This window comes from Colossoma macropomum, unplaced genomic scaffold, assembly GCF_904425465.1.
Source record: "Colossoma macropomum unplaced genomic scaffold, Colossoma_macropomum, whole genome shotgun sequence".
Lineage (NCBI taxonomy): Eukaryota > Metazoa > Chordata > Actinopteri > Characiformes > Serrasalmidae > Colossoma > Colossoma macropomum.
In genome coordinates this window covers 2,186,619-2,199,859 of record NW_023494799.1, presented here as the reverse complement: position 1 = coordinate 2,199,859, position 13,241 = coordinate 2,186,619, and the positions used below count along the sequence as shown (strand labels likewise).

At 39.5% G+C, this 13,241-nt stretch overlaps 1 protein-coding gene across 1 annotated transcript in view; it reads right to left on the bottom strand.

The window, feature by feature from the left end:
* Positions 1 to 1,055: 1,055 nt before the first annotated feature.
* mccc1 (methylcrotonoyl-CoA carboxylase 1 (alpha)) overlaps positions 1,056 to 13,241 on the bottom strand; it is a 32,655-nt gene continuing 20,469 nt past the window's right edge. The window contains exons 12-19 of the mRNA XM_036586411.1: positions 12,859 to 12,968; positions 12,241 to 12,457; positions 9,814 to 9,900; positions 8,710 to 8,759; positions 6,926 to 7,063; positions 5,462 to 5,569; positions 4,359 to 4,430; positions 1,056 to 2,972 (exon numbers count right to left, since the gene is read on the bottom strand). Of these exons, the coding sequence (XP_036442304.1) occupies positions 2,841 to 2,972; positions 4,359 to 4,430; positions 5,462 to 5,569; positions 6,926 to 7,063; positions 8,710 to 8,759; positions 9,814 to 9,900; positions 12,241 to 12,457; positions 12,859 to 12,968 (914 nt within the window). The 3' untranslated portion in view covers positions 1,056 to 2,840. The remainder of the gene's footprint in view (positions 2,973 to 4,358; positions 4,431 to 5,461; positions 5,570 to 6,925; positions 7,064 to 8,709; positions 8,760 to 9,813; positions 9,901 to 12,240; positions 12,458 to 12,858; positions 12,969 to 13,241) is intronic.

Here is a 13,241-nt window from a genome sequence, read left to right as displayed (position 1 = left end):
TACTAAGTCGTCGCCACAACTTCTCATTCCCATGCCTTAGTAAGTTGTGGCCAAGACTTAATTATCTTATTCCGATGCCTTACTGATTATGGCCACGGATTAGGATCTCATTCCCATGCCTTAGTAAGTTGTGGCCATGACTTAATTATCTTATTCCGATGCCTTACTGATTATGGCCACGGATTAGGATCTCGTTCCCATGCCTTAGTAAGTCATCGCCACGACTTAGTAAAGCATGGGAACAAGATCCTAATGCGTGGCCATGACTTAGTAAGGCATGGGAATGAGATAAGTAAGTCTTGACCACAGTTTAATAAGGCATGATCTCGTCCCCACACCTTAACGTGCAGACCGAGATAAAGTCATGGCCACACATTATGATCTCATTCCCACGTGTTAATATAACGTGGCCCCAGGATGTCCCCAGCAGAGCTCTGTACCTATGAAATAGGATTTCCTGTTTAAATGAGGCCAAAACATCCTCCCTGTAGGAACACTGACTGTATTCACAGTCGGTGTTTTAGGGCAGCAGATAGTATCAATATGAAAAAAGACATTTGAAATGCAAAATACTGCACTAAAACAGGACAACAGGACAGTTCAGAAATCCTCCCACAGTCCAAAGACATTCAGTCAGGCCAACTGGAGATACCAAACTGCCCCGTGTGTGTGTGTGTGTGTGTTGTAGTGCTATACTTGTGAGGACCCTATGTCCTCACTATGATAGGACTTTTGTGTTGTTTTCACCACAATTACTTTATTTGAAAACTAAAAGAGCAGAAAAATTGCCTTTTGGATGTTAAGGTTAAGGTTAGGTTTAGGTTTAGTATTACTTAGCTATAGTAACACAAAAATCAATAGAAACCTATGGAAGTCCTCATATGTATAGCAAGACAAACGTGTGTGTGTGTGTGTGTGTGTGTGTCCTGTGATGGACTGGTAGCCTGTCCAGGATGTTTCCTGCCTTCTGCCCAGTGAGCGCTGGGATAGGCTCCAGTACCCAGAAGGGTAAGCGTGTCAGATGCGCGAGTTAGTGATAAATAAACATGAAAATGTTTTGATTGACAGTCCAGTTTTTACTTGTCCTTCACTTACAGAGTCAATCAAAGCAACAAGTCAGGAGTGAACGATGACCGGGTCGACAGTGGCAGCAGCAAAAAATTCTAGTGTTAGAGTAAAACCAAGACATGTTTGGTCTTGGCGAGTGTTTCTCTGCTTATTTATTAAATTTTTTTATTATTATTATTCTTTTTTTGGAAACAGTCATTTCTCTGTTACTTATCTTGGATGAAATCTATACCCAGAAATATCTGTCAAGAAAGAAAAATGTCTTTAAAGGAACAATAACTAACATATTTAAAATAAAGAGGCACAAGACGAGCGTCAAACTGAAGCCCCACATACAAACCATGGAGAACAACACAGACAGGAAAACATCGGCTAGAACACTCAAGGGCAGCTCATAAAGCAGGAAAGTGAGATTTCAAAAGACATCTGAGAAAAAAATGACGTTAACCAATAGTGTAGTGTGAGAACCTAAAGGGGAATTCCACCAATTTTTCAAATTTTCTGCATAACTCAGTGTGTGAGGTGTAAACAGAGTGATTCAGAGTGATTTGGTGTGAAATGGTTCAGATGTCTTTACAGTGGTGGTGATAGGAACCAGGGGTCGCCATGACTACAACACAAATATAGACATTTTATTTACTATCCAGAACCACCAGTGAACCTACACGAGTCTTCTGAGTTTATATGGAATGTTGATGATGGAAAATAGTGGAAAATCTGAAATAATAAGTTTTCTTTGGGGACCATTTTGCCTCACAGTGCCCTACATGTGTCCTTCCACCATGAATGGAAGAAAATAAATTGATTTAAGTATGTTTTAGATCATAAAAACAGCGTCTCAGACCTAAGGCAGCATATTCATATTGTGTGTGAACAATTCTGACTCAGTAAGTTTCTCTAGAACGGAGCGTTTCACACCAAACCACTCTGAACGACTCTGTTTACATCTTAACTGTTTAATTATGCAGAAATTTAGAAAAATTGGTGGAGGTTCCTTTTGAGTGTAATCCTCCAGAATCACTGCCAGAACCCCTCAGCTCATTAACTAAAGTTAATAACTATTAACGGTGCTGCAGAGGAATCTGACCCAGCTTAGTGATTTCTCTGCTCTAACACACCTGACTCAGTCCAGCGGTTATAAGCAGGGCTGCAGCGTATATCATCTCTTTATTACTATCATAATGTTTCCTTATGCACTACTGATGTCACAAAAGGCTGTAATATGAGCCCTTTAAGCAGTCACTGCTTTTTTGTGTGCTGTGAGCGTCCTGACCAATCACGGTTCCAGTATTCTTCATAACTATTTACATATCTAACAATGTCAATACGTAAACATTTATAAGAAGTAGAAACTGAGAGAAGACCTGCCTGAATGAATCATGAATGCAGATGTTTTAGTTCAGTAACCCGAAGTCACCTAAACGTTCTGCTCGTGTGGATCAATAAACACTCATCAGATGTCAGTCTGGATTATCTGTCCGATGCGGATATATTTTTTAAGCAAATATCTGCTGGTCCTGATATGATTCCGATCATCGCGCATCCCTAGTTTTAATGTACATGTTTAATATTTGTGTGTTTTATATTGCAAAACATATCACAATACACAACAACAGTCACACTGGTGTTGTGTACAGTCATGCTGCCCTGGTTGCCAGGTTTAATAGGTGTACTTGAGCATAAAAATCCCCAAACTGGGCTGGATTTCAGCCCTTAAGGACCAGAATTACTCAGAACATCCTCCTAAAACATCTTCAGCCCCTCCTGCAGGCTCAGGATTGTGACTCGTCCTCCGACGACTCTTCCTCCTCCAGCTCCACCAGTGCCGCGTGCCGATTGGCCTGCGATCCCTCTCTGAAGAGAACCTTCTTAATGACGCCGGCTTTAGGAGCTCGGATGGTGTGCTGTAAGGAAAGAAGACCGGATCAGTGGGAGAGGCAGGAGTGAATATGGACTGAACAGTAGAGCTGGACCCCGACATTCAACTGATCGGATATTCGTTCGTTGGCGAGATAATCCCAATAATTTTGGGATTAGGATTTTTGTTTTTTGGTGTTTTTTTGGCTAAATGTAGGATATCAGTAAAGCTGAACTGCAAGGCACTGTAACATTCGGGGTTCTGTGGAGGAACGTTTCGTTTCAGTGCTTCGGTATTTTTAATTTGCTGAAAACAGAGCCGAACACGGCGAAAACAAACAGCCTCTCCAGCTCAAACAGCCAAAAACCCTTCACTCTACTCCGGAAACCCCACCACTCCCGCCACATTCAGGCTCTTCAACATAAAAGTCCTTGTATGAGTGAACCTAAGACAGCGCGGTTTACATTTTGTCAGCACGTTCTTGTCTGTTTATTATCAGATGTGCTTTCAACACAGGTGTGGGGTGTGAATTTTCATAACAATGAAAATACTTTTTTTTTCATTTTATTACATTTTACATTAGATTATTTATTTTTTAGATGTATTTTTTGTAATTATATTTATTTGATTTTAATTTAATGGTTTTCTCTTTTAGATCTTGTTTTAATCAAGGTTTCCATTTCTATTCTCCTTTACTTTTTAAATGACTTTTCTTGTATGTAAAGCACTTTGAATGATGTATAAAAGGAGCTCTATGAATAAACTTGCCTTGTATTAATGCTTTTTAGTGGAAATATACCATCTCAGCTCGGGTGTCTGCCATCTCGCTCACTCACAGTGCTGGACAACAAAACCTATAAAAACTGAAAGCATGTGTACTTTAAGATGCTTGTGTAGTTGTATATCCACACAGCAAATCTATTTAAGTGTGTGTACACTGTTAAATGTGTATGTGTATCTGATGTTGTGTACTATGTTTTGCCTTCATTTAAAAATAAAATGAAAAAAAAAACAAACATGGTATTCAGCATGTGTTCTCAGCACAGCTGCAAACAGCGCCCCGCCGTTCTGGACCCTCATTAGTTCCTTGAATGTTGCCCTTCGTATCTCGAGTTAGACCACCTCCGTGAAGTGCTGGTTAACCCGTGCATGCATTTTTACAATTTATTACATTTTATCTTAGATTTAAATTCATAAAAATATTTTTTTAAACAAAATGTAAAAAAACAAAAATAAAAATTTTAAAACTTTACATTTTTCTTCAATTTCTTGAATTTTATATATAAATTTATAAAATTCTTTAATTTTCTTTAATTTATACTGAATAATGAATAATTATAATGAATACTGACTGTCGATTACTGCTGAAGCTCCAGAGCCCAAAAATCAGTATTCAGGACAGGCGTACTGACATGGGAAGATCTCAGCTTACCTCCATTTTCATGGCAATCATCACCACCAGAGGGTCTCCCTTCTGGACGGTGTCTCCTGGCTTCACGAGGACCTGCAGACACAGCGTGAAGAACATCAGAAACATAGTTCACTGTTAAAGTAACGGCTCAGTAAAATATCAAACAAGACAGTAGTGCTGATGTGATCTTAGACTCTGAGCTCTGTTTTATCTGCATGTAAAAACAGTCACTAAAGCAGCTTTTTATCATGTGAGAAAATCACTGAAGTTCAGCCTTTTCTCTCTCAGAGCGACGCAGAGAAACTCGTTGCTGTGTTTGTTCAGCAGAGTTGATCACTGTAATGATCTTCTAACTGGAGAAAACAGTCCATCCTCTAGAACCCGTACAGAACACAGCAGCACGGCTCCTCACAGCCCCAACACAGAGAGCTCATATCACCCCGTTACACACTGCACTGACCGCCTGGATCTGTTAGAGTTTAAAGCTCTGCTGATGGTTTTTAAAGCTCTAAATGACCTTAAAGCTCCTGAACGTCTGTTTATGATCTCAGATCTGCAGATTCTGACCTTCAGCTTTTATTAGACAGTCGAGCTCAGAGCTCACTTTTAATGAACACCTGAAAACGCAGCTCTTTATCTCAGCGCTGCATTAAAACTCTACGGCTCTGTGGTGTTTATCTGTCTAATCTGATCTGCGTTATTGTCTTATATGATTTTACATTAACACTCATAGTTTCTTCTATTACTGCTGAGCTTTATCTCGTGTCTGTAAAGCACCTTTAGCTGCATTCACCAGCACGAAAAGTGCTCTATAACTAAAGATTATTATTTATTAACTATTATTACCACCGTAAACACATAATGGAAGCTTACAGCCGATTAGCATTCTGCCTCTATATGACAATTTTAACTATAAACAAAATGTAGTTTTTTTTTTCCAGATTTAATCATGCAGTTAGCACTATGCTAATTGGTGGGGTATTAGATTCCATTACTTGTTAGCTACTTTAGCCTCAGAGCTGCAGGGTTCAAAATTCAGACACCAATAATATCAATAATATTGAATTCTGCACTTTTTCTTCTGTATTCTTGAATGTCTACAGCAGAGGGTTATGTTACAGTACCTTCTCAATGGTGCCAGTCATGGGTGCCACAGCGCCATCCTGTGCCCCTGAGCTGCTCACACCAGCCAGGAACTTGGGCAAAGGCACATCCACCTGGGCACTGCCCTCCTGCAGTGACAGGACCAAATACAGGTCAAAAACCAGAGATTCTCTACGTCACTTCTGTTCTCACTGCTCTGATACGGCTAGATCACAAACAGAGCTGCAGTCGGTGGTTATTTCTATTAGGGATGCATCAATGCCGATATAAACACATTAGGAAAATGTAGAAACTGGGACTAAATCTACAACCCCATTTCCAAAAAAGTTGGGACGCTGTGCAAAATGTAAATAAAACCAAAATGTAATGATGTGCAAAACATTTAAACCCTATATTTAATTGAAAATACTACAAAGACAACAAATGAAATGTTGAAACTGAGAAATTCTATTGTTTTTTGAAAAATATTTGCCCTTTTTGAATTTGATGCCAACAACACGTTCCAAAAAAGTTGGGACGGGGGCAACAAAAGGAAGGTAAAGTTGTGTAATGCTAAAAAAACACCTGGTGGTTGATTGACAACAGGCCAGTAACATGACTGGGTATAAAAAAGTATCCCAGAGAGGAAATGGGGTTGTACCCTGATTAGCATTTATTTCTGTATGTTTACAAATGCAGTAAAATGAATAAAATGCAAATCGTTCGGCTCCTCTGGTGTTCAGTAAATACAGCAGTTTGAAATACCAGTCATATCTAAACACCTTCACAATTATCTGCTGCCAAATTTGATTCATTCTGCAGTTTTGTTCACTTGCAGTGGAAGAATCGAAGCAGAGTGACTGTGTGGATCATATGAACATTATAGAGCTTTTTAAATGAAACAGTAGAAGCCATATCGCCCCCTACACTTCCTGTAGTGTATTACAGTCTGTCAGAGTGACTGTGTGGATCATATGAACATTATAGAGCTTTTTAAATGAAACAGTAGAAGCCATATCGCCCCCTACACTTCCTGTAGTGTATTACAGTCTGTCAGAATGACTGTGTGGATCATATGAACATTATAGAGCTTTTTAAATGAAACAGTAGAAGCCATATCGCCCCCTACACTTCCTGTAGCGTATTACAGTCTGTCAGAGTGACTGTGTGGATCATATGAACATTATAGAGCTTTTTAAATGAAACAGTAGAAGCCATATCGCCCCCTACACTTCCTGTAGTGTATTACAGTCTGTCAGAGTGACTGTGTGGATCATATGAACAGTATAGAGGCTTTTTAAATGAAACAGTAGAAGCCATATCGCCCCCTACACTTCCTGTAGTGTATTACAGTCTGTCAGAATGGCCATACAAACATTACACTGTTCTAAAGTGAATGAAGCATCAACCTCTTCCCATAATCCTCATCACTGATTAATCATTGTAGCCCTAATACAACAGCCAATGAAACATGAACACTACCGGTTTTGATGAAGGAAACCCACCATAGAGAAGAGGTGGACTTCGTTGTCCACAATGACCAATTTGGGTCGAGACAAAACTCCATTCACACAGCAGCGCAGGTACGTGGCTCCGCCCTCCTTCTGCAGCTCACCTGAGACCTGGAACACCTGACCTCCAATCTAACAACACAAACAAGCCAAGTTACTACTGATAGGTTTGTGCTAATTATGAATTAATTGAGAAAATGTTCAGTTTGTGTTTGTTAAATTAAGAAAAAAATAAACTGACTATATAAATCAGGGCAAAATCTTGTATCCAGACTTCTGTTGGTTTTTGCTTTTACAAGAACTTCACGATGACTGGACAAACAAAAATGCTCCAAAATTACTTGGAACTTCTACGTTAATGTTCATTGATAATGATTATTAATTAATTATTAATCAGTTAATGATTATTTCTTTTAGGGATGCACCAATTCCAAAATAAACACATCTAGAAACATACATTTAGCAAAATCCTGGTATTCAAATTTCTGTTGTTTTTTTTTTACAAGAATTTGGAAATGTCAGGTGCCTTTTACGTTGAGTTAAGATTTCATGATGAACAGAAATGCTCCAAAATTACTTGGACAAAAACCTTTCATTAACTTCTATTCTAAGTTAATGCTGCTTTTCTTTCTCCTGTGAAGTTGCCATTTTAGAAATACAAGATTTTGTCCCAACAGTGATCATATGATTAAAAACCTGAGAGCAAAAGACACTTTTAGCACTTTTCAAAGTTAAATAAAACTTAATTTCATTGTTTTTTTATATTTACCCAGAGGAAAAATCTCTTCATTAGATTGTCTTAGACAAATAAAGCAGATCTCAACATTATATTAATGAAGGATCACTGATTTCTGAGTTGTTTCTCCTGAACCTCCTCAGGAGAAAAGAGGAGATTAACATCAGCGTCTCACTGTGAGACGTTCTGGTGATGAAGGAGAAAAGCGTGAGTTCTCCTTCTGCACTGACAGACTGCTGAGAGGGTTCTGTGATCTAGAACAGAGCTGAATAAGAGAACGATGAGATCTCACACTTTTCTTATGGAGATATTACTCAGCTGAGGCTGGGCTGAGACGAGGCAGACGCTAAAGAGTTGATCCACACGTGTGACAACATTTTGATCAAAGTGAGAAAATCTGAGTTTTATTTCTCAGGAGCTGAATTTCAGAAACAGGAGAAAACGGCTAAAGTCTCACTCTGATCTCAATCTGGACTTAACTGTGTCTAGGAGAGGAACCTGAGATCTAGAGGAGATCTCATTTAGAGTATTTCTTTCCTCTGGGTAGTCTCCCCTCTCTGTTTTAAAATTCCTAGCTATATACATAAAAATATTATTATTACTACTGAATTTTAATTACAATAACTGATCCTACGCTGCACAAAATGGTATCTTGTCAATTAAACTTATCTTAAATATAGTCAATAAATATTTCTCTAGTTGGGATTGTTGTAAGCTTAATTTAAGATTATTTTTACCTCATTTCTAGACGTTTTACTTGTTTTGAGTCATTTTATCAAGTATAATTATCTCACTACATTGGCAAATCATTTTGCTTGTTTTAAAAAATGTGCTTGAAACCAGCCAAATTATCTGCCACTGTAGTATTTTACTTAATAAAATGACCTAAAACAAGTAAGTGAGGTCTAGAAATCAGCTGGATAATCTTATAATAAGTGCACAACTATCTCAATATGAGAAATAACAGATATATCGACTAGATTTAGGATCGTTTCACTTGGCAAGACACCACTTTTTGCAGGGTATTATTGCGGCTCCATACCTCCACGCCGTACGTCCCGTCTGGGTTGTATGTAACAGCCACTGCCACCTCTGCAAAAACATCAGATTCCATCATCGACTTCATTAATAACGTCTCTGTATCGCACACTGAATCAGATCTGTTCTACTCGAGCAGCAGAGCAGATCTATAAAAAAATCATTCAGCATGATCGATACCCTCTCTCACACACATTAGAGCTCATCTATAATGCAGACGAACATGCTATTCCAGGAAAACCTGCCTTACTTTCCTGACATGTAGAAGAATGGAGGGGTGTATTTTAATCAGCATAATCGATCATACGTGCATAAAAAGACATCGGTACAGTTCCTACAGTGCGTTCTCTAACTCCGCAGCCCAGAACCCGAAGCAAAGAGCAGAACTCACAATTTAAAACACTTTCCTGTCAAGATGATGAGACTGGGAACATCTTTGATGCGTGACGGATGTCATTTCATTAACTATTTCATTTTTTTATCATGTAATCATGAACGCCATCTCACATATCATAACCTAGTTGTGTTTAATATAGAAAATTATAATAGTTTTTTTAACAACTATATATATATATATATATATATATATATATATATATATTAGCTTAAAGCTAACAATGGGGTGCTTTCCACATTCCTCACACTGTGTTTAACATTTACCAAAATTTACCAGATTTACCAAAAGCACGAAGCTTGTAAGACATTCCAGTAATATATTCTTAACTTTATTTTGCAGTTTTACAGTGAATCTTCAGTAAATACTTGCTGAAATGCACTGCCCTGCAAAAATGGTAACTTGACAGGTGAAATTATCTCAAATCTAGTTAATACTGCTACACCTCCATCGTCCCTGATTGGTCAGAAGCTCATTCTGACTGGTCTAAGAGCTGTTACCGATCTGAAATCCCGAACTAAATCGGCCCTGGAGCAGGACAGATGTGCAGTATAAGCTGCCATGAGACAGTAAACCCAGGGTTAGACTGAACTAAGCTTAAAATGAGCTGGTTAGGCAAGAAATCCTGCTCCATGAGCTCCGGTCTCAGCGTTCGGCTCTGAACCCGAGTGCAGGGGTTCTGTTTGTGTGTTTGTGTTTATACTGGACACTCACTGTTTTCCCCCAGCTGCAGCGTCAGGTTCCTGCTGAAGAGCACGTTGAGCCGGCTCCCGTCACTCGAGCCAAAAGGTGAATAAACATCTGCAACAGAAACGGTAGCGGTCAGCGAGGATTCCAGTTACCTTCGTCCACATCAGAGGATTCCAGTCTCTTCCTTGAGTCTCACCCACTTCATGTTTTATTGTTCTTGTCTAGCTTCTCAAACACCTGGGCCAGGTAACCAAGGCCTGTAAAACACTCATCATCTGTCTCAGGTGTGAGAAAAAAATGTGCAGGAGACAAAATAACGCAGAGTAAAATGTAATACTGATGTAATAACGCAGATATGTAATATGGCTAAACAGGGTTCAGTTGAATGTATTTTAATCGTGTTCTCATAGCAACATTTTTCAGTTTGACCCCATTCACACCCGGTCACTTCATGCGTTTTGAGTATCAGGATTATATCTGGATGAGGCCAAACCACATAAAAACACAAGGGTAAAGTCACCCAAGACGCATTTAGAACAGATTCAGATCTGATCACTCAAACCACTTCAGGAGGTGGACTGAGATGCATTTGAGCCGCATGTTACAGCAGCGTAAACACATCCGTCTATCTGAGACACACAGTGTGTCCCAATTCAGGGGCTGGACCCTTCAAAGGATGTGGTCTACAAAGCCGCATCCTCTGAAGGCTGCTTAGACCCGCGAAGGCTGAACTGAAATGAGACTGTCTGCTCTACGGCGGATTTTCTGTTTGAGTCACTGTCCCGCTCTTAGCACCGCGTCACGAAACGCTGCTCCTGTCAAGTTCTTTTAAAGTTCTTTAAAGAACCAGAAACTTTAATTTTAGCTGGTTTTTTTATTTATTAGAGCTGGAGATTCTTCACTGCTGGCTACTACTGAGATTATATTTGTATCATTAGCCTTTCGCCTCAGTTTAAACCCAATACTTACATTCATATATATTTAACTTATATTTTAAAGTGTCTCTTCAGCCACCATTCGCTTCTCTGTTGATGCTGCCATGTTCTCGAATCCTCACCGGCACACAGTGAACCTCGGGATATGTTGGCTGTCGAAGGATCAACCCGTTTCTCTGCCGATTATGAAGCAGCCTTCAAAATGGGACAGCCTAGTCGCCACTGTGACGCAATCGGCCTTCAAATGCAGCCTCCAAAGGACGCAGCCCCTGAATTGGGACACACTGACAGTACAACCTCACAATACAACTAAAACCCCTCCCACTATAAACAAATCCCCTCCTGTACAACCGAAACTCCTCCCAGTACAACTGAAACACCTCCCAGATGCTAATCACATGAAGTGGCCAGGTGTAAACAGGGTCTTTTGTACCATAAAAGTACATATTTTCATCTGTTTTTGATTTCTAAATATAAGTCACAGAATTCACTCCTATATTATTTTAATCTCCTCTTGCTGTCTGCAATACAGCAGCGTTTGGAAGCAGATAATCAGCAGTGACAGCCAGACAGGCTGAAGTACAGCCTCCACACGGAGGTGGCGGGGAGGAGTTTATATGGAATGTTGATGACGATAAAATGATAAAAAACATATTTTAGGCCAAAACTATCGTAAAACATATACTGACCTATTGAGATGTGATAAAACTGATTATTGGCTCACGTTCAGACTTTTTCAGCACTTTTCCAAAGTTATTAAAATACCTTGTTACCATAATGTGTTGACCGTAAATAGTATTTGTTGTTTTAACTTAAACAAGGAAATAACAAACATTGTCTACAGTGAGTTAAAGGGGAATTCCACCCATTTTTTATTTTTGCATAACTCAGTCATTTACTAATCAGAGAGATTCAGAGTGGTTTGGTGTGAAATGGTTCAGATGTCTTTACAGTGGTGGTGATAGGAACCAGGGGTCGCCATGACTGCAACACAAATATAGACATTTTATTTACTATCCAGAACCACCAGTGAACCTACACGAGTCTTCTGAGTTTATATGGAATGTTGATGATGGAAAATAGTGGAAAATCTGAAATAATACGTTTTCTTTGCCTTGCAGACCAAAACCTTCACAAAACTATAGAATTTCATGTAGGAACTTTCTGTGAGGGAGCTTTTAGAGGTGGACGTCTGGTTCCTATCACCACCACTGTGAACAATTCTGACTTGATAAGTTTTTCTAAAACTGAGCGTTTCACACCAAACCACTCTGAATGACTCTGTTTACATCTTAAACATTTAATTAAGTGAAAATTTTGAAAAATCGATGAACGATAATATCCATATCGGCGTCAGTTTCCATATCAGTCTCACTACATTTTACAGATGCATCTTTTTTGTGCAGGTTATTTGGCCTCCACAGATAATATCAAACTATGTATATGCATGTGCTGGAAAACATGTGCATGTAATAGATCAGACAGACAGCAGTGTGGACTGTGTGTGATTTCTAACCGTCTGACTGCCGTGCAAATTCCTGCGTGTGCTCTCTCTCGCGAAGCAGCAGACCCAGCGCTGCCTGGCAGGCCTCCTCTGCTGTAGGGGGCACTGCGGGTGGGAAAAGCTGTTCGTAATGCTGTGGGATGAAGCTGGTATGCACGTTCCCCGCATCAAACTCAGGATGTCCCGACAGATTCAGCAGGAAATCTATATTAGTGCTGAGACCTACAATCTGAGAGCAGAGGATGATATTAAAACACAGAGGCAGATGATTTAGAGTCACTGTGAGATATAATAATGTGTGACTGCTTTAAAGGGGAATGTCACCATTTTTTTTAATTTCTGCCTGATTAAATGGTTAAGATGAAATCAAATTGATAAACTTGTTCAACCTAATCTCTATCTGCCACATCTATAGCTGTTGACTGATAACCATAAACAATCATCTTTACGTTTCCCTGTAAAAGAACAGAAAAGCTGTTGCCTCATAACACTGTCACAGAAGCCAGTGGGCAGCTGCTGAAGCATAAACATTTATCAGATCAAATATTAAACTGAAAAACACTGGAGTCTCTCAGGCTTGTTTCAGAGCAGTTGTAATGAGTGATGTTCTCCAGCAGAGGGCAGACTTACATTGTACTGCCGTAAGCAGTAGCGGAGCTTCTTCAGTGCAGCGGAGCGATCCTCCCCCCATACCACCAGCTTAGCAATCATGGGGTCGTAATGAGCAGAAACCTCATCTCCTAAAACACAGACGCAAAGAGAACTCGGCTCAGTGAGTCCAGAAAAGATGTCCCACTTTTTATGACGAGGAATTCATGCCAAGTTGAAAAGCTTCCACTACAGAGGAAAAACGTGAAATGCAATGAACATTTTCCATGGTGACGGGCAGAATGCATGTCAAAAAAGAAAAGCAAAACCTCTACTGCTGAAATAACGTTGGAACCAAACACAATCTTCAAAATGTAATCAATGCACAGCTATACTGCTTTCCATCGTGCAGTACTTAAAACGTA